General features: G+C 37.5%; 2 protein-coding genes across 2 annotated transcripts in view; both read left to right on the forward strand.

The window, feature by feature from the left end:
• nsfl1c (NSFL1 (p97) cofactor (p47)) overlaps positions 1-14,577 on the forward strand; it is a 29,052-nt gene extending 14,475 nt beyond the window's left edge. The window contains exons 6-9 of the mRNA XM_059980574.1: positions 1,067-1,176; positions 3,869-4,006; positions 8,249-8,413; positions 13,942-14,577. Coding sequence (XP_059836557.1) covers positions 1,067-1,176; positions 3,869-4,006; positions 8,249-8,413; positions 13,942-14,104 — 576 coding nt within the window. The 3' untranslated portion in view covers positions 14,105-14,577. The remainder of the gene's footprint in view (positions 1-1,066; positions 1,177-3,868; positions 4,007-8,248; positions 8,414-13,941) is intronic.
• Positions 14,578-20,462: 5,885 nt separating this feature from the next.
• The window catches only part of LOC132399807 (sodium-dependent lysophosphatidylcholine symporter 1-like), a 35,689-nt gene continuing 30,921 nt past the window's right edge, over positions 20,463-25,230 (forward strand). Inside the window, exons 1-3 of the mRNA XM_059980576.1 lie at positions 20,463-20,701; positions 22,638-22,763; positions 23,442-23,566. Of these exons, the coding sequence (XP_059836559.1) occupies positions 20,618-20,701; positions 22,638-22,763; positions 23,442-23,566 (335 nt within the window). The 5' untranslated portion in view covers positions 20,463-20,617. The remainder of the gene's footprint in view (positions 20,702-22,637; positions 22,764-23,441; positions 23,567-25,230) is intronic.

Here is a 25,230-nt window from a genome sequence, read left to right on the forward strand (position 1 = left end):
ATTTACATGATAACATCAAATAATGCTAAACAAATTTCCAGTCAGAGTTAAGTCAGGTGTTTTCCACACCTTCAGAACTAGTACGTATTTCCGTGTATTATTATTATATTAGAAAGAGACATGTATAGACAGGATTTATTACCCACCCCTACTGGAGTGGAGATATTTCTACCTAACTGCAGAGTTTCATTTTGAGTCATGTGAAGCCAAATCAGGTAGCATTGGCAGAACTGTCTCCAAACGAATAAACCAATAACATTTATCAGAAATGATTGTTTAAACTCATTACCTCTGGGTTGCTATAACTACAAAGATATAGGATCCATTTAAACAGAGTAGCAAAGAGGCTAGTTGCTTTCAAGTGCATTTCTAGCTTCTGATCAATAAGAAAATTAGAATGAATATTAAAACCCTTTAAAGTCAGCTGAATCTTTAAGGAACTAGAAATAAATATCGTGCTCAAGTTCATTCATGGAAACAAAATTGTTGTTCTTCAAAACAGAACATTAAGTAGTCTTTTCCCAAATACCTGCATTTCATGAGGACTTTGTTAAACATTCTTACATTTTTAAAATTTCCAACATTATTACTAGCATCCTTTGAGCTAAATCAGCTATTATTTAGCATGCTGCTGGGGTTTGACTTGTGTGACATCTTAAGGAAGTACGTTTGTAGCCTTCACTGAAGGTAGGGTTTTGGGATTAATTAGTATACGCGCCACAGTAGTGTAGCAGTTGTGTGATGCTGTTCCAGCGCTGTCTGTAAGGAGTTTGTATGTGCTCTCTGTGACCATGTGGGTTTCCTTTGGGTGTTATGGTTTCCTCCCACAGTCCAAAGATGTACAAGTTAGTACGTTGATTGGTCTTTGTAAATTTTCCTTTGATTAAGCTAGGGTTAAATGTAGGTATGTTCTGATTTATTGGGAATCTCTAGTCAATAAATAAATGACCAACGTTTAGAGAGGGATCGGTTTGCCTTAAAACTAATGATGATTTAGGTATTATTTTAATTTAATTTAGAAGTTGATTTTACTAAATTCAGTTTATATTTGAATGTTATTCAACAGGTTCACGTTGTTCTGAAGCTTTGGAAAAGTGGTTTCAGTGTTGATGATGGTGAGCTGAGAAATTACACTGACCCCACAAATGCTCAGTTTTTAGAATCTATTAGGAGAGGGTAAGTGGTTTCTTACTGTAGTTTGGTTACAAATGACTGCTGGAATTTTATTTTGTTCTGGTACAAAGTAACTTATCCGAGATAAATGGTAGTAGATAAATTCTGGATGTAGGAGCTAAATGTTCTGAAATTCATCTAATCTGGTAAAAATGCTTTTGGTTTGTTATAAAAGAAGCATTTTGCAAATGTAGGCCATCTAGTGGCAATTAGAGGACATGCATGAGGTTGAATTTTTTTTGCAGATCATTATGCCACTTACTCTTGGAGGTGTGAATTTATCCAACAGTCATTTCATAAAGAACTTCATCTACTGTCTTAGATTAACATTAACAATCATATCATTTCAAAATATTTTCATGAGGCAATTGCTGTACATAAAATTAGTTTAGGACAGACAATTTGATGAGCAGTAATTATGGTGCAGTATGCCATTTGAAAACTTAAAGCTGGTGTAAGGATATTTCCTTGTAGAATTAGTTTGTGCATAAGTATCTTAGAAACAAGAGACCTGGATGATTTATTTGGAACTTCACTTTTTTGTCTGACTCCCCATTACTGAGTCAGAGTGTGGAGGTCTGTCAGCGGTTGCAGCAGGGCATTGTTAGGATGCAAAACTGGGCTGCAAAAGTGGCAGATGGAGTTCAACCCAGGTAAGTGTGAGGTGGTTCATTTTAGTAAGTCAAATATGATGGCAGAATATAGTATTACTGGAAAGACTCTTTGCAGTGTGGAGGATCAGAGGGATCTTGGGGTCCGAGTCCAGAAGACACTCAAAGCTGCTACACAGGTTGACTCTGTGGTTAAGAAGGCATACGGTGCATTGGCCTTCATCAATCGTGGGATTGAGTTTAGGAGCCGAGAGGTAATGTTGCAGCTATATAGGACCCTGGTCAGACCCCACTTGGAGTGCTGTGCTCAATTCTGATCGCCTCACTACAGGAAGGATGTGGAAGTGGCCTTTTCTCCTTGGAGCTGTGGAATTAAGTCAGACACCATATAATTTCAATCAACTGTTCTTCTTTATTGCGACTTATTCGGCGAGAGATTCGAGATCTACAGTGGGCAAGAAACCCCTCTTGCCCACTAGACCTCTCTCCTAGGATCATACAGATACCATCCCTTTTATAAAGGTATTTTGCAGAACTTCTACCAGTTACAACAGCTTTTAAGTTATTTGTCCTTAAGCAATCAACACAGCAAAGGATCCATATTTGTCCATCCTCGCATGCGGATCTAGGTGCAAAGCCTGCTCTGACAGTGTCAACCACGTTAATTATAAAGTAAGTTAATAATAAAGCAGGAACAATCTTAAACAAAAAGGGAACAATCCAGTTTGCTATACTTTGCATATTTGACAAACTAAAAATTGCTGTTTCTGCAGAACAGCTAACAACCTTTTAGCCTTAAAAGGGGACAATAATGCACCAAAAATCCTTTAGCTGTAAAAGGGAATAAGACAGTGCCTTCATTACATTATCAGAGCGACGCAGGATGAGAGGTGACCCGACAGAGGTGTACAAGATAATAAGAGTGGATAGTCAGAGGCTTTTTCCCCAGGGCTGAAATGGCTAGCACGAAAAGGCATAGTTTTAAGGTGCTTGGAAGTAGGTACAGAGGAGATGTCAGGGGTAAGTTTTTTGCGTAGAGAGTGGTGAGTGCGTGGAATGGGCTGCCGGTGGCAGTGGTGGAAGCGGAAGTGAAAGGGTCTTTAAGACTACTGGATGGATACATGGAGCTTAGAAAAATAGAGGGCTATGGGTAGGCCTGAGTCGTTCTGAGGTGGGGGGATGTTCAGCACAGCTTGGTGGGCCAAAGGGCCTGTATTCCGCTGTAGGTTTTCTGTTTCTCTTACTCCTGATTCTCTTGTACAAGTAAAAGCTATCTGAACCTTGAACTTGAATCAACAATCATATTTTCTAGGATGAGGACTTCCAAAAAGAGTCACCATTAGGAGGATATTCCTCTTTATTTTGTTCTTAAGTCATTGATTTCAAATCCAGAGACCATGCTTTCGTCCTAGATGGAGCCACCAATGGATGGACTGTCACAGTATCTTCTATTAAGCCTCTTCAAATCTCATGTATTTCAATTTGGGCATCTCTCATTCTTAGCTCTGGGGGGGTGGGGGAGAGGGGTTTAAGGCTGTTTAATGCACTTTCTTCCAAGGAGGAACACTTCATTTCAGATTTGCTCTGCAAATATTTTCATTATTAAATAAGGAGGGAAGAACTACTGTATAATTCATCATTCCAGGCACGGCCTCACCAAAACTCTATACAGTTTGGCAAGAGTTTGTTGCTCCACCCGCTTCTCTCTTTGCACTTTAATATAGCATTCCATTTATCTGCTGTATTAATTTTGTGCTTTGTGTATGGAGACATTCATCTCACTCAATGTGTTCATGTTTAATAGTTTCACAGTGCTTAACTTACAACGTTGGTTCAAGTGATTTCCTTTGATTCCATTGGCACAGAATGCAGGTAGTGGAACTGCATTAAATCACAGCTTCTAAACCAATGCTGAGCATAAACGTTCAAAAGAACTGTCACTTATTTTTTATTACTACTGCAAAAATCCAGGCATTTATTTTTATTTGCATGGAGCATTGAGTTCAGAAGGTTTAGTTTTAGTTATTTATGTAGATTCACATTTGAATGTGTTGGAATAAGTATCTGCATTTTACCCTTTGCAGTGAGATTCCACTGGAGCTGCGGCGATTAGCTCGAGGTGGACAGGTAAATCTGGACATGGAAGATCATCGGGATCAAGAATATGTAAAGTCTAAGCCTATGTTTAAGGCATTTGGAGGTGAAGGACAAAAATTGGGGAGGTAATGGTAGTCATTTGCACACATTTCTTAAAAAGTCAATAACTTAAACACTTTTTCAAATGGATTTAATTTAGAAGTCACTACAAATTTCTCCAGCAGATTTATGCAATATGTTCTGTGGGAATAATTATGTAACCGATGGTGAGCAGTTAAGTAATTCTTTCTTTGCGAAATTGAGTAAGCTAATGCAGTATCCTTTCTGATGATAAGTTGGCAGCAGCTTAATAAATAAGGTGCTCATACTACACTGGTCAGCTTTACAAGTTATACTGAAGCACTTGGAAAGACAAAAGAAAATGTTCAACTCATACACCTTTATTGAATTCAGTCTTTGCTGTAAGCACCATGTTACTTTCCTATTTTTTTGCCTTTCCCTATATAGATGGGGCATACACTCTGCCATTTGATCTATGTCCCCCAAGACAATTTCAATGTTTTCCTTTATTATAGAAAATTAAGTCTCAGGAGAAGGTAATTTAGCCTATTAGGTCTGACACATAGTGGAACGAAAAACACTAACCAGCTTAATCTCATTTATCAGTACTTGATCCAGGTCCTTGTATATTATGATTCATTAAGTGTATATCAAAATATTGTTTTAAGTGGGATAAGGATTTGCATCTGCTACAGTTTCTGACAGTGAGTTCCAAACCTCTTTCTTAGGATAATTATCAGTTAGTTTAGATCTAGCCCCCATAATTTTTGATTGCTTTACTTATGGAAGTAGGCCCTTCCTATTTATCCTATCTATTCACTTTATTACTCCAGTAAAAATTTTTGTTGGTCTCCTCTGTTTCAGGAAAAACAATCCCTGCCCATCCAGTTTATCTTCATAGCTGCAGCTTTCAACAGTAACAACTTGTTATTCATTCCCTTTTTGCTTGCTTTAATGGAGGTGCACCTTTCCTATAATGTGAACAGAATTGTATGCAGTTGTCCTCTACGGACTATCTAGTTAACTGTGATATCGTGTTCTAGTATTCTGTGTTTTGTGCTTTGGCTAATACAGAAAAACGTTCTGCATATCTTACTAATTGCCATAATCACCTACATTCTACTGCTTTTAATAATGCACGGATATACCCTCAAATCCTTTTTGTTTCTCTACATCTCTCTGTTTGTTCTCAATTATTTTGCATTCACTAATCTTTGCATTTCTCTAAATAAATTATCTTCCATTTTTCTGGATTAGTGATTTTCTATTTCTGCATAAGTGACCATTTATATCTAACTATAAGTTTTCTCCTTGCTATTAGCACAGAGCCACTTTTTGTATAATGGAACCTTTATCCCACCCCTGCATTTAAATCCAAACGATGATTATTCACTCTTATTAATATATTCCCAGTCAGAAAAACAGCGTTACTCTTTGCTTCTCGGCCAGTTTTGGATCCAATATACCACTTTCCTATGGATCTCGTGAGCTTTTTATGTTTTCTAACTGGCTTATAATTAGTTACCCATTTCTCCTATTTTAAATATTGTATAATGTTAGCAGTACTCTAATCCTCTGCATCTACTCCTGTAGCAGGAGCTTTTCACCTCTTCAAAAGTTCTCATCTATCTGCTTGCTTCTGTTCATGAAAAGCCAAATTATCTCCTTGCCTTCTGCCTAATGTATTTCCCACATAGCCCTGTTAAAAGTACAGCTACCAGTATCTGTATAATGTCAACATCTAAGCACCAGATTGCCAGATATATATCTTTAGAATCTGGATTCTAGGAAGAAATTTGGTTTGGATAGTATTGGGTTCAGTATATGTGCTTCTATTCCTAGCACTATACACACAACCTGCTGGAGGAGCTCAGTAGGTCAGGCAGCATCTACGGATTGGAAAAAGCAGTCGATGTTTTGGGTCAAGACCCTTCATCAGATGTTTATTTCCATCTATAGATGCTCCCTGACCTGCTGAGCTCCTTGAGCGCATTGTTTTTATTGCTCTAGCTTTCCAGCATCTGCAGTACCTCTTGTATCTGTTTCTATTCCTAGTTTGCCTAATCTTGGCCATTGCTTGTTTTATGTATTTTCTTTCTGTAAGTTATAGTTGTACTCAGTAAAAGTTTATGGAATTGTCAGAGCTGTTTAGCAAGAAAGATTGAATGTGAGATTTTGGAGTAACATGCAATTTAGTTGTCATGAGATGACCTCTAGGGCCAAGTTGGTGGTTGGGAGGAGGAGGAGAGAGAAAGTTGCAGAATGCTTTTTTTCTAATCCTGCCAATATTTGCATGCATGTACAAGATCCTTTGTCATACAGTTGCTACAACTGTGGAAGGGAGGATGTTTGTTTTTATGAAAACTGCTTATCTCTACACCCACCCTTTTTGCAAACAAAGACATGTAAATACTTGTTGCTGTTTCAACAAATCTAACAAAGGATATTCCAGTCATTAATCTTGTTGAAAGTAAATAAATTACCTTTCATTCATAGTTGTTTATATTTCTTTCACAGGTAATAGTGTAACTTGAAATACTAGTTTTTATTTAACCCTGTCTGATCTAATTAGTACCAAATGTATACAGTTACCTGGTGTGTGTGTATGTGTGTACGCAAAATGCTGGAGGACTCAGTAAGCCAGGCAGCATTTTATGGGGAAAAAAAAGTATAGTCGATGTTTTGGGCCAAGATCCTTCAGCAGTCCTGGGATTTGAGAGATGGTATCCCTGAAGATGTGGCTTATCTGTCTGAAAACATACTTCTGGCTTATGATCAAGAAAAGCCTCTTGCTGTTTTGGACTCTTATCCAATATGTAGATTGCTTTTCTTTAAAAAAAAATTGACTAGAGCCATGTGCCATTTGAAAGAAGAGTTCAAGGATCAACAGTTGTTGGGCTTCAATGATTTGTCATTCAGTGGAAGACCCAAGTAATGCTGTGATTAGTCATGCCTGTGACTACAAATTGTACTATTTAGCCATAGGTATCAAAATGCACCTTAATTGCTAAGGTGCTGTACAAAACAAATGAATAAATAATTGTCACTGCTTTAGTTGCAGTTCCAGTTTAAGATTTACAAACAATTCTGGTGAGCACACCGGAAAGAAATTTTGTCATGAGTGAGAGCCAGATTTCCCCTATTGTGGTGCATCGGATGGCATTTTTTGCCATTTCCTTTACATTTGTCTGATTTTTTTAAACATGCAAAGAGCCGGCTGGATTCAAACCTGGGACCATTGGCCTTGAAGTCCAGTGCTGATGGCATTACACCACTAGCTGGCTTCATCATAGTGTTGTTTCACTCAATATACATAATGACATGCTGTATTCATAACAGTTGCACTCTTAAGGTTATCTGATTAATCCCAGCTGAGGTTTTCTTATTTTATAATTATTTCCCTGAAGTTGATCCATTTTAATCATGCACTTACTATTAGTTCTATTCCAATTTTTTTTTAATATAATCATGTTATGGTTGCTTTCTCCATGGGATGCCACTACTTACATTCATAATGTACTGTTTGATTCATTTGCTATTCACTAGATAAAGATGTCTCTCCTGGAGCCCCTCGCACATTGGCACGGAAAGCAGTCATGCATAACATTTACTCGTTGAGATTCCATACCACTTGGGATTTCCCAGTTTATAGTAGGTTGGTTAAAATCCCTATTGGCATGATCTGTCTATTTGAACACTTGCAGTAATCTCCATTCTTTTCACTTAATAGTCAACAGCAAATCCAGATTTTTGAATTGCACAACATATTTCTAGTCAGAATGGTTGGGAAGCATATTCTCTAACAGGGCTTCCTGAAGAATCAAGTCACTTTATCTTATTCACTTTATCTTATCCACCCATTCTTCTCTTTCTGTACTCTTATGTCATGCTTTGTTTATAGGAGGATTACTGTTCTACCAGTTCCCTGATTGTGCTGGAGCTCCAATTCCACAAGAGTGTTATGCTCAACTTTCATGGTGAAAATACACCTTTCATTTGAATGTGTCCATTGTAAGAGGTCAAGTCTGTTCATCAGAACATGGCATTCCTTGCTTTATTTTTCTGCTAGAAGTAGCTGCTAATTCTTTTGTTGCTGTGAGACCAGGATGGAGGATATCTAAGTTATGGGATATTTGAGCTTAAACCTTTTTGGAGCTCTGTAATTTTACATTTTAGACTAGATTTAAAAAAGCATATTTGCATAAAATTTCTGTTTAATGCCCCTTAATTGAGTTAAGTTGCTGTTTTTGCATTAGCATTAAGTAGGTGTGATTTACTCAGTTAACAACCCTGTTTCTATTTTGCAGTGCCACACCCCAGCTAGTAACTACAACTACTCCAGCGCAGCAGGCAGAACATGAAGCAAAGGCCAGTTCTTCTGTAAATCTAAATGAATCAGAACCAACCACCAGTATCCAGATTCGACTTGCAGATGGGGGACGTCTTGTTCAGAAGTTTAATCATACGCATAGGTAAGATAGGAGTACAGAAAGGGAAGAATGGGTGGATAATAAGATGAAGATCATTTCTCGATTTTCGTAAGTGAGTGAATTCTATTAGTTCCTATATCTCTCCTGTATTACCTCATGTTATGTAGAAAATTACATTTAGTTGGTTTTGGCACTGCATGGGAAACTTTCAACAGGGGAAAAAAAAAATTGGTTGGTTTTTCTTTTTCTATTAAAAGCACCAACTCTAACTGTATATTTCTGGTACTGAAGGCCAACTGGTACTTAAAGAGGACCCATAATTTCAGTGCCAGTTTAACCTTGATTGCTGGCATATTCTGCGTTTTGTATGATTTGATCAATAACACATACTGAGCTTCATGTGGAAGACATCACAGCATTCATGTATCTCTCTACCCTTCAGATTTAAGGCAAGTAGTACTGTATCTCCATCATACGTCAGCACAAAAAGGAAACCAAATTTCTTATCATATTGATCTATGTAGCAAGAATGTGCCTTAATCAGATTATAGGAAAGTAGTGAATTTTATTTATTTTTTAAAATTAATTTTTTTATGCATTTCTACAAACCAACTACAAACAAAAAAACCCAACAACAAAGTGAAGATTAATACAGAGCAAAGTAAGTTTATCAATTACAACAATTCATAACAATAAGGAAACAGCACCCGGAATATAATCATATAAAGTTAGTATCCTCTCCACTCCAGGCCAACCATTACAATATATAGAAAAACAATCAGAGCATTCGACCCCACAGAGCTGTAAGTATAAATTAAAGAAAGAATAATAATGCCTACTACCAAAAGTATAATGTGATTTCCATCAAAAAGAAACCATAAAATTTACAGAGAGAAAAAATGCTGAAAGTAAGGGATTAAAAAGAATAAACTTAGTCTAACGGGGAGTTACGAAAGTATTCAAGAAAAGGCCCCCACACCTTTTGAAATTTTATGTCCGAATTGAGAAGTGAGCAATGAATTTTTTCAAGGTCTAAACAGGACATAATATCATTAAGCCATTCAGCATGAGTGGGGGGACAACATCTCTCCACGTAAGGAAAACTAAGCATCTACCAAAAGAGAGGCAAAAGATAGTGTTAGACGTTTAGTCGGACTCAGATGCATGTCTGCCTCACCCAAGGTACCAAAAAGGGCAATCAGAGGATTAGGTTCTAAGTGACAATTAAGAATATGGGATAAAGCTAAAAAAACTTCTCTCCAGAATTTCTCTAGACTAGGATAAGCCCAGTACATATGGATAAGAGAAGCCTTGCCGCCATTACACTTGTCACAAATAGGACTAATGTCAGGATAAAACAGCGACAATTTAGTTTTAGACATGTGAGCTCTATGTACAGCCTTAAACTGTAAAAGACAGTGGCGTTCACATAAAGAAGTTGCATTAACTGACTTAAGAATTGAATCCCAGACTGCATCAGATAAAGAAATATTTAAATCATGCTCTCAAGCAGTTCTAATTTTATTAAAGGGGGCACACCTCAAGGTCACTAATTTTTCACGAATAAAAGATATTAGGCCTTTACCCAATGGATTAATACAACGAAACAGGCCCACAACATTTTTCTCGGGCATCTCACGAAAATTTGATAATAAAGGGTTAATGAATTGCCTAATGTCTAAACTTTGCAGACAGTTGTTGAAAAGTTGCAAAACGATTTATCTACAAAAAGATCTTCAAAGCGCCTAATCCCCTTTCTATACCAATTATGAAATGTTGAGTCTTGCATAGACGGTAGGAAAAGATGATTATGTAAGATAGGGCTAGAGAGAGAGAAACCATGAAGGCCATTAAATTTTCTAAACTAAGCCCATATTCTCAGAGTATGTCTAATAAGAGGATTAACAATTAGTCTAGGCAAGCGACAAGAAAGTGCAGGTCCAAGAAGTGCAGAAATAGAGAGATCCTTTTTAGAGTTCAACTCCATTGCCACCCATTTTGGACAGTCAGACTGATTCTAAAAAAAGGACCAAAAAGTAAGATAGCGAATATTGGCTACCCAATACTATAAACGGAAGTTAGGCAAAGCCATATCACATTTTTTAGATTTTTGAAGGTAAGCTTTATTAAGTCTAGAATGTTTGCCCTTCCACAGATAGGGCAAAATGATAGAATCTAATGAGTCAAGAAAAGCTTTAGAAATAAAAATTGGTATAGACTGAAATAAGTATAAAAATTTAGGAAGGATATACATTTTAATAACATTAATTTGACCTACCAGAGAGTTAGATAAGGGTGACCATTGTGTCAAACTCTTTTTCTGTAGAATTTAAAAGATTAGCAAAATTTTCTTGAAAAATATTCTTGAAGTTCCTTGTTATTGTAATACCAAGGTAAGTAAATTGATTATTAACTACTTTAAAAGGGAGGTCAAGAAATACTAATGCTTGTGCTTTTCTATTAATTGGGAAGAGTTCACTCTTAAAAATTAAGTTTATAACCGGAAAGTTGGCTGAATTGATCAAGAAGTAAAAGCATTGGGGGTAAGGAAGTGGACAGATTTGATATAAAAAGTAAAAGATCGTCAGCATAAAGAGAAACTTTATGCTCAATACCTCCCCTTCAAATCCCCGTCAATTCAGGACAACTTCAAAACACAATCGCCAGTGGCTCTATGGCCAAATCAAAAGGTAAGGGACTTAAAGGGCATCCTTGTCGGGTGCCACGTTTAGGGCTAAAGGACTGGGATTGCTGAGAGTTAGTCAAAAGAAGCGGTGGGACATAAGTATAACAATATACTTATTGTTATAAGTATTTAATATATATTGAAATTAAACTTTGTCCAGGATCAAATTTTTCTAAAACCACAAAAAGGTAATTCCACTCCACATGATCAAATGCTTTTTCCGCATCAAGAGAAGTAACACATTCAGGAGTCCCAATTGAGGGTGAATATAAGATATTAAATAAACACCGTATTTTTAAAAAAGGGGAAGACAATTTTTAATAAACCCGGTTTGGTCTTCAGAAATAATAGAAGGTACAATGTTCTCCAATCTATGCGCCAAAACTTTAGCCAAAATTCTAACATCAACATTTAACAAAGTAATCAGCCTATGCGAAGAACACTGGTGGATCTTTACCATTTTTGGCTAAAAGAATAATACATGCCTCATTAAATGATGGTGGCAATTTACAATGTTTAAACGAATCAGATAGAACTAAAAATAACTGAGATGAAAGTAGTGAGGAAAATGATTTATAAAATTCTGCAGGTAACCCATCAGGTCCAGGAGATTTTCCCGATTGCAGTGCAGAAATGGCAGAGTGATTTCTTCTAGTGATAATGGCTCATTGAGTTTTACTTTAAAGTCAGAGGAGAGCGAAGGAATATTGAAGCTATTTAAAAATGATAATTTTTTAATAAATATCCTCAATTCAAAATAATAATCCAGAATAATCTACCTGCAAAAAACTATGAAAAAAATACAGTAATTTAAAAAAAGAAAACGGAAAAAAAGCAGAAAGAAGAATTTTTTAAAAAAAAAGTACTTATTGGCCATTTAAAAAAATCAGACCTAGTCTGATGGAGTCAAAATGGCTGGGAGACCTTCAATACATTTCTGAGCTTCCGTAACTGACTTAAACAATTTTTGGTCCCAAGTATTAAGAGTTATTCAGAGATGGGCTTGGTTATACAGAGAGGGGCTGAATCCACGGTTGTAAAACTCTTTCATAACATCTTTATACTTGGCGCACATCTTTAAAACTTGAGCATAATCTTCAATGATATGGATGGAATGACCCCAGAAATCCAGTTTTCCCCTCCGGCGTACTTCCATGATCGGAAGGTTTTTTACCTGATAGCGATGAAAGCAGAGAGTAACTGGACGTGGCCTAGAGCCCAGCTCGGGCTTGGCCAGAAATGTACAGTGCGCTTTGTCTAGTTTGGGTTGGGTCGAAAGGATTTCCTTCCCAAAAATCTCACAGAGTAAAGAAGAGAAAAATTCAACAGGAGATCCCCTTTCGATAGCCTCTGGGAAACCGAGAAATTGTAGGTTATAACACCTACTCTGATTTTCAAGATCAGTTACCTTGAAAGTTAACTTTGTGTTTTGCTCAGTCAAATTGGAACAGACGGCTTCCAGCTGCTGAACGCGACGTTTTAAATCTTCGAAAGTTAACTTGATATGAGATAGACGTTTGGCATGATCGTCCACTCTAGCATTAATTTGATCCAATTTTTGACTCCCAATGATCTGAAAGAAGACTTTTATTCAGACTTAAGTTAAGATGCAATCTCTTGTCGATGCTGTTCCAAAACAGAGGCAATCTCGGCAGTCACAGATGCAGAGACTTCTTTTTTTCCCAGATTTAGGAAACTTTGCGGCCATTGTAGAATAGGCGTATTCGTAGGCAGGTAAGAAAGCAAAAAAAAAATTAACGGAGCAAAAGTTTTAAGCGACTAAACAATCGTCATCTTACCAGAAGTTCTCGTGAATTTTATAAAGTTGTAGGAAGAGGCATGCATACTTTCCTTTTCCCTTTCAATAATTATCATGTTGTTAGAACCAGTTGCTAAAATCCTAAGCAAAGCTTTGTTTGTATTTGAATCCCAATGCAAGAAAAAGCATGACTAGGTTTTTTAAATATAACAGCTGAAATTAGAATGAAATAATTTTATTTTCTTAGCACTTTATCAAAGTTCTGTTCATGAAATGCAGTGGTGATTTCATGAAAAGCATTTTGGACCAGCAGATGCAATCTTCCCATGGTGTAAATGATGAGTCATCGTTGTTCTCACAATGCCATCTTGAGGAAATGATCTTGCTTGGGGCAATGTGAGGATGGTCTGGTTACTAAGTATTGCAATTGCAGAGTCTCTTCATCATTCTTCATTTTTGAGTCAACATCTCATGTTTAGGATTTTGGATTGAACTATTTGACTCTTAATAGATTGGTACTTAGTGTTTGAATATTCAGTTGGATTTCTTTGATAATCTGTAGAAAATGGCTGGTTTCCTAGGTCAGAACTCAGGCTGAATATGTTTCTCCTCCTATATTCAGAGTTCCAAAAACAGTTACAATCAATCCCTGATGTCTGCCCAGTGGATGGTTCTCTCTATGAAATGGGATAATTCTGATTCATGGACTTTCTGGTCTAAATACCCAAGAAAGATAATTAGTAGCTGTACTTTGATCTTGGCTGTTCTTTTAAAAAAAATTCTCATAAAATAAATCTTTTTTCCAAAGGATTTATGCAAATAAAATTGTAAATCTAGCAGCATGCTACTTTAAATATATATTAAAAAATAGTTATGCAATCTCAAAACCCATCTGTATTGGAATTTCTTTGTATAGCTGATGAAGTGTTCTATTTACGTATAGAAGTGGGGGGGGGGGTGAGAATCAACTCATGCAATTTAGTTATTAGATTTGTTGACGCAATAACAGTGTTAGGAACATGATGGTACTCTCTGGAAATTTTGAAGAATTCACTCTTAAAGAGTCTGAAATTTGATTTTTATGCCTTATTTTAAGAAACCTGACAGATGTTTTCTTGTCTACAGGATTCAGGATGTTCGACATTTTATTATCGATGCCCGCCCGGCTTTGGCTTGTACTCCTTTTGTGCTGATGACTACCTTTCCTAGTAAAGAGCTGACAAATGAGAACGAAACCCTAAAAGATGCCAATCTTCTGAACGCTGTAATAGTACAGAGGCTGAAGTGAATGCTTTAATAGTACAGAGGCTGAAAAGAATGCACTTCTCCTTCAAACCTCATGTTGGTGGAGTACTTGAACTGTTCAGACTTTCCATTAGTTAAACTCACTGGTTGTGATAAATTGGTGACAGTGCTTTTAGACAAAACTGTTTGCCTTTAAGGTTATTCATGTGCTCATTAAGTTACACAGCTATCAGCGTGACTTTGTGATTTAAAAGCCTAATTGTGTATTTGATTTACGTATAATTTTTCAATTTTAAGTGAAATATTATACATTAAAGTTCAAATTCACCAATATAAGTTAATACATCCCAACTAGCTCTAATTTTTGTGACTGCAATTGTATAGGGGGAGGTGGACCTTGATAGAAAATTGCATTCTAAAAATCAAATCAAATTTAAAACATTCTATGTTTGTGAAATGGGTCTTGTACCTAGCATTGTTCATTTTGTACACCGCTGCATTGAATGAATAATCTGAGCACAATGTTATTGTGAGTTTTATTTTCAGCCTGAGTTGTGACTTTCTTTGCCAAGTATGGAAGTTTGCAACAAAGTTTTTGTCCTTATTGGGTCAAAATACTTTCTACTATCCATTAGGTTTCAAAATGAAATTCACGTGTAGCTAAGAGAACATCTATTTTAGTTCCTGTTTTTAAGTCATTAACGTTGGTGTATTTTTACCAGTCAATCCAAATCCTCTAATTTGGTTATAAAATGAGTTTGTTTTTCTTTTGAAATTCCTTTCAAACTGACCTGTAAGTTTCACTTTATTAGTGATTTGTGGCATGGAATTTCTTCCAAGTAGAGTGAAGACCTTTAAACTGTAATTTTATGATAAAAATTGGCACTCTTTGACCAGTAGAAACAATTGAATTACTGTATAACCTTTCATAATCTTGAAAGCCTCGTAGCTATTGGATGCAAAACGGGAATAAAAACTCTTTGGTTTTCTCCCTGAAGGATGAGGAATTTGGAGGATGTGGGCTTTTGAACGTAAGTTCTAAAGTTTGGAATTATTGCCTGTTGATGAAAACTGGCTTGCTTTCTGAGCACACATTTAGCAGATGTCAAACATAAACATATAACACCTTGTCATGTCAAGCAAAGTATGGTGTCAAAACAGGATGGCGAAAGCAATTCGAGTTTATTTTTTATGGATATTACATCCAGTTTATTTTAATATAACCATTTTTTACGGAAGAAGAATATCCCAGGATAGTTTACAGAAGAGTATCATAAAACAAAGCTCAAAAGAATAGAGATGTTTTTCATCTTGCATCTATAATGGAAAAGTGTTAGATTTGGTGATTCTAAGGTATTTGAAGAGTAAGTTGCAGATTGTATCATTCTGAAGTTATTACTTTCTGCTAGTTGGATTGGTGGCAACTAGTAAATCTGCACAAAGTAAGTAAATCCAAAGATTGCCATTTTAAGTATTTCACATGTGACTAGAATAAACACAGTTCTTAAACTTTGTTTTATTTTTGCCAGTATCAATCAAGTGATTACTCTCCAACTGGAAAAAACATAGAAAATAAGTGCAGGTGTAGGCCACTTGGCCCATCGAGAATGCACCGCCATTCAGTATGATCATGGCTGATCATCCAACTCAGAACCCTGTACCTGCTTTCTCTCCATACCCCCGATCCCTTTAGCCCACAAGGGCCATATCTAACTTAGTGATTCTGTGATACCTTAGTGATTCTTAGTGATATCTAAGTAGTGATTCTGCTGTTTATGGCCATTTGTGATGGCTCTTCGAACCTAGGTGATACCTGCATTTTAAAATTAATTTATTAACAAAGCTGAAGAGCGTATGTCCCTGGAAATATTAAATGGTTTGTCATAATTTCAAAATCTTACTGAGTTATTAGGTTATTCACAAATGAAGGATTATTAAAATATTTTGTATTGTAATTCCATTTATTCAGCTTGTATTACAGGAACAAAACATTATGATACTTTATTGTAACAAAAGTATACATTTTTATATTAGATGTCAGATTGTACTGTTTCATGGAAGATTTTACATTGATTGCATTTCATAGGCAGAAATGTTACCCTTGACAGGGAGGATGACAATTCCCAATTTGCACACACAAAAATGTGCTTTTCTCTATCATGTATTGCAGAGGTGGGCAAGTTTATAAATACAGCTAGCTAGAAGTGCTTGAAATGGGTTCACAACATGATTCTGCAACTTAAAAAAAAACTTTATTTCATTTGTGATTCTTCTCTCCCTTCTTTCTTGCCTCTGATTAACTTTATTTAGAAATCCTTTAGAAAGAAAATGGGCACTTATTAAAAGTTTGATAATGTCTTTAGAAATTGTGAAACACTTTGCAGTTTAATATTGCCAGTATTTTGAGCTCAAACACCCTTTTACTCACCAATGTTGGTCAAGGTGTTTACCGAAAGAAAGGTGTTAAAGGTTAAAAATTTTAAGTCCTAAGGAACTGTTTCTCTCTACAGCTTGCCCACAATCTAACCAAAGGCAAACTATTTTCTAAGTATCTCTTGAATATAAGATTCATTTAACTTAGTTGCACTTAATCCATAATGTCTTCAGCAGAGACAATGTTTTACGATGTCCAATAATACATGGACTATTCTGTCCTGTCATTTTTTGATCTCTTCACAATTATCAGTGTTCTGTTGATATCAGGGAATCATTGACATATAACCTGGTATTCTGATTTTATTGGGTTACATTTATGATTTTAATTAGTCTAAAGTGGGAAGTGTGTTACCCGATGGTACCCTAATTTATCAAAAGAATGGAACATAATTGTGTGTAATTAATTTTGTTTATATATAACAAACATATTTGTTTATAAACAGATTTTTTAATGTCTCCAAGTCACCAACAATTCCAAAAGTAGTTTCAACAGCCCCTTTGTCATCTAGTGTACCTTTTTAACTTTCTTAAATTCTAGTTAAATAAGTGACATCTTGAATAAAGACTAAATTTCTTTAAGTACCATGTATCACCATGTATTCCTCATTGGCTTTGATGAATTAAAAATGCACTATTGAACCACATCTTATATTAATAAATCTCAAATGCTCTCCACACAGCTTTGGACCACCCAGAAAACACAAACACCTACACCAAGATGTTGTTCATTGACTATAGCTTAGCATTTAATACCATGATACCCAAAATCCTGATTGAGAAGTTGCAGAACCTGGGCCTCTGTACCTCCCTCTGCAGTTGGATCCTCGATTTCCTAACCAGAAGACCGCAGTTTCTGCAGATTGGTGATAACATATTCTCGCTGACGATCAACACTGGTGCACCTCAGGGGTATGTGCTTAGCCCATTGCTCTACTCTGTATCCACATGACTGTGTGGCTAGGCATAGCTCAAATACCACCTATAAATTTGCTGACTGTACAACCATTGTTGGTGGAATCTGAGGTGGTGTTGAGAGGGTGTAAAGGAGTGAGATACTGTATACCATCTAGTGGAATGGTGCCGCAGCAACCACCTGGCACTCAATGTCAGTAAGACTAAAGAGCTGATTGTGGACTTCAGGAAGGGTAAGACAAAGGAGCACATACCAATCTTCATAAAGGGATCAGAAGTGTTGAGAGTGAGCAGCTTCAAGTTACTCGGTGTCAAGATCTCTAGGATCCAACCTGCTCCCAAAATATCAAAGAAGGCAAGACAGCGGCTGTACTCTAAACAGGAGTTTGAAGAGATTTGGCATGTCAACAAATACACTCAAACTTCTATAGTTGTACTGTGGAGAGCATTCTGACAGGCTGCATCACTGTATGGTATTGGGGGGAGTGTGGGGGTCTACTGCACAGGACCAAAAGAAGCTGCAGGAGGTTGTAAATCTAGTCAGCTCCTCCTTGGGCACTAGCCTCCGAAGTACCTAGGACAGCTTTAGGGAGTGGTGTCTGAGTAAGGCAGTGAACATTATTAAGGACTTCCAGCACCCAGGGCATGCCCTTTTCTCACTGTTACCATCAGGTAGGAGGTACAGAAACCTGAAGGCACACACTCAGCGATTCAGGAACAGCTTCTTCCCCTTTGCCATCGGATTCCTAAATGGACATTGAAGCCTTGGACACTCACTTTTTAAAATATGCAGTAACTCTAGTTTTGCACACTCTTTAAAATCTATTCAATATACATAATTGATTTACTTGTTTATTTTTTTTCTCGGCTAGATTATGTATTGAACTGCTACTGCTAAGTTAACAAATTTCACGTCACATACAGGTGATAAATCTGATTCTGATAATTGGGTATTGTGATCAGGCAAGTGACCAATAAGATCTATGAAGGTGAGATATATGATATGGCCCTTATTTCTAGTAGTACGATTGCATAAGATAATGCCAGTACTTGGTTGAAAACAGTAGATTTACAAAACTGAAATTAAATTGTTTTATTTCCTCTTAACAGCACATTAAAGTGAATACATTCAAAGGAAGCCCTGGTCCTTTTACATCTGAATTTAATTCTGTGATGGAAAATAATATAAAATTTTAACAACTGGTTTGTTTAAGTGAAAAACTATGAAGACTAATTAGTATTGTTATGGGTGCATATTGGTGGAATAGGTGGTGCTGTTATTTCAGCTTGGATCCTGCTCTCAAATAACATCAATGTGGAGTCTCCATATTCTCACGTTAGCATCTCAGGAATGTTCTCTATAAGTTAAGTAGGGTGTAGCAGAAGCAGTGTGGACTTGATGGGCATGTGAAGAACTGTTTTGTCAGTCGTCATAGGCTCCAGGACAGCGATGTCATAAGAAAATATAATTTTAAAGTAGATACAAAAGCAGATTTCTGAAATCTCTGATCATGGTAGGACAAGTTGAGAACATTTGTTTAAAAGTGAAACTTGTACTTTAAATGCTTTGAATGTATATTCTAAATCTCAATAAGTATCACTTTCAATACTGCATACAATTCTGGACGCCATAATCAACATCCTTCTGAAAGGGGTGCAGATGAAATTTAACAACAGCATGATTGAAGGATCTCAGTTTAGTATCAAAACTGTAGGTGCTGAAGTTTGAAAAAGATTCAAAATCATTAATTATTTTGAAATAAAAGTAGCATTTCAAGTTCATGGTTTTGCTGAAACGCTTTCCCCAATGTGATGGGTGAATAAGGTTTTTTTCTGAGTCATTTTGATCTTTTCTAAACACACACCAGAAAATGAGCAAAGCTTCATGTTTGCCTTAATGACTTGCTTTCCAGTTTATGCCCCCTCAGTTTAATCATTCTATCATTGATGACTGCACTTTTAGTTCCCTTACTTTCTTTTGTTCTTTTGAGGCTTTCCTTGAAACATATTAAAACATTTGGTTCACTTGCCTAGTGTTTTTATTGCATGTTTGAAAAGACGTGAAATGCGGTATTTGTAATAAAATAAAGTTTACTATTCTGAGGTGAGAATGATGGTTAACAACACTAACAATCATTTAGTACCTTGGAGTGCTAGTTACCAGGTCCTTGTGTTTTTGATATACATGATGGTTAACAACACTAACAATCATTTAGTACCTTGGAGTGCTAGTTACCAGGTCCTTGTGTTTTTGTTATACATGCTGTGCGCAGTAAATATCATCAATGCCAGGAAACCATCTTCTGTGGAACAGTCTATGACCCTATCAACTATTGCACAACTTGGAACCATTCTTGATTCTGAGGAACACCGAAGTTTTCAGTTAAAAATAACTTTGTACTGATCATTTGGGTTGAAATATACTGAAGCAGTAAACCTCATTTAAATTTTAACCTTTTAAACTTGAGTAAACTTCATGCCATCTTAAGGGTAAAGTCGAGCTTGCCCTATTCCTAAATCTGTGTAAAGACAATGAAGATTCTGAGGTTTACTTTGGGGTTTAGATACAACTGGGGAGCAAAACTTTGGAGGATGATGTTCTACGTATCACACAAAACAGCAGCATAATTTCCTTGTTCCCTTGTGTTGAAAAAATAATTATTGCATCATTCACTGATGAAATGGATCTTTTTACCCCATCCAAAACAATCACAAGGAAATATTTTGCAAAACGATAAATAACAAACATTAAGCTGCAAAATTCGAAGTAGTAAAAAGGATTTAATGGGCAGTTTCAAACATATATTTTATTTTACCTTGCGTGTAAAATAAAAGGCAACATTGTTTAATTAATGTTAATATTGATTAATGTCATCTACTAGAGTTGGGAGAGAGCACTGCGGAATCGTACTGTGCCTGTCATCTTCGCTCCACCCCTTGAGGGGCGGGGGCGGTAGAACCCGGACATGGTGCTGAACTGAAGTTTGTAAAATTGACGAGGTGGAGGCGTGGCTGGTCTGGTGGTTGCTCCGGGTCGGGTAAACAGCCGTGACATTGTCATAGTCCCTGGAGTGAGTGCTCTGTTTGTAGCGGCTGGGTGACGCTGCTCTGCTCGTGGCTCGATCACAATCTCCGGGTGGTGACGACGTGACAGACAGCGCTGGCTGAGGCTGCTGCAGTTGGCCAGCATAGTCCTGCCAAGTGTGGGATGGGGTCTCAGGAGCGGTGCCTGGGGGAGAAGCTGCTGCAGGAGGCTGAACCCAAGCCCAGGGGCTCAATGCGGGTCCTGCAGGTGAGAAACAGCCAGGAAAGCAATTGCTAAAAAGATCGGTCGTTTGCTGAGGAACAAATGGGGTTTGCAGATTTTAAATATGCAATAGGCGATAAGGTAACGGAAAGAGATCAAAGCTTGCTGGAATAAAACCGAAATACTAAAAAAATTAGCATCTCGAACAGCATCTGCGCCGAGAGCAATTGTTAATGAGTCGGGGCAAGTACTGGATAAAATTAGAGGAGACTGTGGAGAAGTTAAATTTGGAGAATTTAAACTGCAAAGTGACAGTAGCTGTGAGACAAGTTGCTGTGCGGCTGAAAAGCACTCCTTCCACAGGACTGAGCTCTGCATTTCAGCCTCCTGTGGTAACAAGTTAAGAGTCCATGACATTTGAAGAAATGTGTTATCATGGATTGTTAGCATGTGTTAGCATTGGCTGATTGACAGGAGGCAAAAAGTGGGAATAAAGGGAGCCTTTCCTGGTTAACTGCCGGTGACAAATGATGCACCACAAGGGGTTTGTGTGGGACCGCTTCACTTTACATATACTGTACAGTATGTCAATAATTTGGACGAGGGGCTTTGTGGCTAAGTTTGCAGACGATGCGAAGGTAGATGGAGGGGCAGATAGCGTTGAGGAAGCAATGAGGCTATAGAAGGATTTAGACAGAATAGGAAAATGGACAAAGAAGTGGCAGATGGAATACAGTGTTGGGACGTGTATGGTCATATACTTTGATAGAAGAAATAAAAGCGTAGACTATTTTCTAAAGGGAGAGAAAAAGCAAAAATCTGAGGTGAAAAGGGACTTGGGAGTCCTCGTGCAGGATTCCCTAAAGGTTTAATTTGCAGGTTGAGTCGATGGTGAAGAAGGTAAATGAAATGTTAGCATTCATTTCAAGAGGACTAGAATATAAAAGCAAGGATGTAATGTTGAGGTTTTATAGAGCACTGGTGAAGGCTCACTTTAAGTATTGTTAACAGTTTTTGGCCCCTTACCCAAGGAAGGGTGTGCTGACATTGGAAAGGGTTCAAAGGAGGTTCATGAAAATAATTCTGGGATTGAAAAGCTTATCATTTGAGGAGTGTTGATGGCTCTGGGCCTATAGTCACTGGAATTCAGAAGAATTGGGGAGGAGGGTTGATCTCATTGGAACCTATTGAATGTTGAAAGGCTTCAATATAATGGATATGGAGATGATGTTCCCTTTGGTGGGAGAGTCTAAGACTAGAAGACACAGTCTCAGACCAGAGGGATGTCTGTTTAGGAAGGAGATGAATAGGAATTCCTTTAACCAGGGAGTGGGGATTCTGTGAAATTCTTTGCCACAGTTATCTGTGGAGGTCAAGTCATTGGGTATATTTAAGGCAGGGGTTGATGGATTATTGATTGGTCAGGGCATGCATGAAGAGATACGGGGAGAAGGTAGGAGATTGGGATTGAGAGGGAAATGAATCAAGTCATGGTGGAGCAGACTAGATGGGCCAAATGGCCTAATTCTGCTCCTATATCTTATGGTAACCCTTAAATTAATTTGACAGAACATTTATTTTAACTAACTGCCAGAACAAAATACAAGCCTGCTTAAAGTTTAACAAGATAAATTCCAAAATACTTTTGGTCATATTTAAGAGGACCAGTCAAAGTAGTAATGACTCCTTTTAGATCCAGTGTCTCCTTTTAGCAATTATTCCTGATGGATTTGGAGTGAGATCAGAACAGGAGGTGATTGTGAAACATTCTGTAGTAAAATTCCTGGCACATGAAGGAATATTGACTGGGTGAGTTACCAAAGTTTGTTGATGATTGAGGAGCAATATTTCAGTAAGGACAGTATAACAAAGAAGAATAGAAATATCGATAACTTGATCTTCAGTTTAACTGTTTAATCATGCCATTCTCTGAATCTGTCGGTCTCCATCCCAGAATTTGACTTGTGTTTCTTCCCCACAGAAGAGCAATAGACAAGCACTGCCACTTTGCCAGAAACTTTGTTTTGCTGTGGGAGGTGCTCCATATCAAATGACAGGGAATGCTATTGGGTTTTTCCTCCAGATCTTCTTGCTGGATGTGGTCCAGGTAAGATTTAAGTACACACACCCTCCTCCATTTCCAAATTTACTAATCTGTGTAATTTGGTTGGACTTGTTTAGCTCTCTTCACTGTTGAATTGGTGTATCCAGACTCTTCCCTTCTTATTGAAAGTTCCCAAAGGGAAATCATACAAAGCAAACTAACGTAACTTGCCCGACGTCTGAAAGATGGCTAGCTATTAGGTTAATTGGCCATTCTTTCTTCAGCAAGATGATAATTTATGTTATCAGTAATGCAATCATGCAATATCTGTTCACTCGTAGCCTATTAACGAATTCACTGTTCTGGATATGTTGATCTACTTTGCTCAAGGCATTGTTACAGCTGAGATTGTTCCGTTGTATTCATTTAGGACCTCCCCAACCTCCTCCGCCTCCAGGCACATGTTGCCCTCTTTATCCATTAGCGATCCCACCTTCGTTCTCATCATCCTCCTATTCTTTGCATATGCATAGAACTCCTTCGGGTTCTCCTTAATTCTACATGACAAGTCCTTCTCATGCCCCCTTCGAGCTCTCCTAAGTCCTTTCTTTAGCTCCTTCCTGGTTACCCTATATTTCTCATAAGCCCCTCCTACTTCCTATTTACTTCTTAAGTATGGTGCTTATAAAATTTGTGAACTATATATGCACAGTAATATGTTTGGTGAACTTTCTGTCTCAGATGGAGGCTTTCTATGCATCTCTGATTATCTTCATTGGTCGAGCTTGGGATGCTTTTACTGATCCTGTTGTTGGGTTCCTGGTCAGCAAAAGCAGAAGAACAAGATATGGCAAGTTGCTTCCTTGGTAAGGTTATCCTAAATAATGTCCATGTGTGGAATTGCAAACAGCAATATGTTTCGAGCTGTTGTTTTATAATAACGCTGTGTTCAGGGGAATTTCACTTGCTTTGTTCTGCATCAGTTTAATGAGGAACAAACTCGTATGAAGCAAGTTTCTTCTTATAGCTGTCAGCTCAGCAGTTTTTGATTGAGCTTCCATTAAACATGCTATGATTTTAAACTCAGAGTATTCACTTACCATTGTGCATATTATAGCCACCACTGCTGATATAAAAAGACTGGATCCACCATCCTCAGTGACCACGATAAAGATGAACTTTTTTTGTCATGTGTACCTTGGAACATGCAGTGAAATGTGCCATTAGCGTCAAATCAAATCAGTGAGGATTATTCTGGGGGCAGCCTGCAAGTATCGCCTGTGCCAACGTAACATGCTCATAACTAACCCTAACTGTATGTTCTTGGAATATGGGAGAAAGCTAGAGAGCTTAGAGGAAACCCACATGGTCACGGGATATTGTATGAACTTTTAACAGACAACTGCGGGAATTGAATCCCTATCAGTGACTGCAGGTGGGGTAATGCAGGTGATATTGCTAACTGCTACGTTACCTTGCCACCAGGTTTCCTTAAGGGGAAAAGTTGCATGACAAATCTGTTGGAATTCTTTGAGGAAGTAACAGGTAGAGTAGACAAAGGAGAGTCAGTGGATGTTGCTTACTTGGATTTTCAGAAATGTGCCACAAGTGAGGCTGCTAAATGAGCTAAAAGCCTATTATATTACAGGAAGGGTTTGAGCCTTCTGCCAAATAATTGGCTGACTAGCAGTAATAAAGGGGGCCTTTTCTGCTTCCTCTGCAGGGGTCAGTGTTAGGTTTGCTACTTTTCACGTTATATGTTAATGATCTGGATGACGGAATTGATGGCTTTGTGACCAAGTTCGAGAATGATACAAAGATAGGTGGAGGGGCAGATAGCATAGAGGAAGCAGTAATTTGCAGCAAGACTTGGACAGATTTGGAGAACAGACAAGGAAGTGGCAGATGGAATACTGTGGAGAAAAATGTATGGTCATATTCAGGAAACAGAATTTATTTCAAGAGGATTAGAATATGAAAGGAAACAAGTAATACTGAGGCGTTCTAAGGCATTGATCAGACCAAACTAGGAGTATTGTGAGCAGTTTTATGCCCTTTAAGAGAAGATATGCTGGGATTGGAGAGGATCCAGAGGAAGTTTATGAGAATGTTCCCAGGAAAGGAAGGATTAACCTATGATGAGCATTTGAGCTCTGGGTCAAAACCCACTGGGGTTTAGATGAATGAAGGGGGACCTCATTGAAACATACCAAATACTGAAAACTTCGATAGTCTTGATGTGGAGAGGATGTTCTAATTGTGCAAGAGTCTAGGACCAAAGGGTTCAGATTCAGAGTGGAAGGATAATCCTTTAGAACAGAGATGAGTTGGAATTTCTTTAGATTGAGGGTGGTGAATCTCAGAAATTTATTGCCAAAGACAGCTATGGAGGCCAAGCCCATGGGTATATTTAAAGCAGAAGTTGATACAGGTTCGTAATTAGTAAGGATGTCAAAGGAAGAAGGCAGAAGAAGGGTTGAAAGAGAAAATAAATCAGATGTGATTGAATGTCAGAACTGACTCAATGGGC

The sequence above is a fragment of the Hypanus sabinus genome, chromosome 9, assembly GCF_030144855.1.
Source record: "Hypanus sabinus isolate sHypSab1 chromosome 9, sHypSab1.hap1, whole genome shotgun sequence".
Classification (NCBI taxonomy): domain Eukaryota; kingdom Metazoa; phylum Chordata; class Chondrichthyes; order Myliobatiformes; family Dasyatidae; genus Hypanus; species Hypanus sabinus.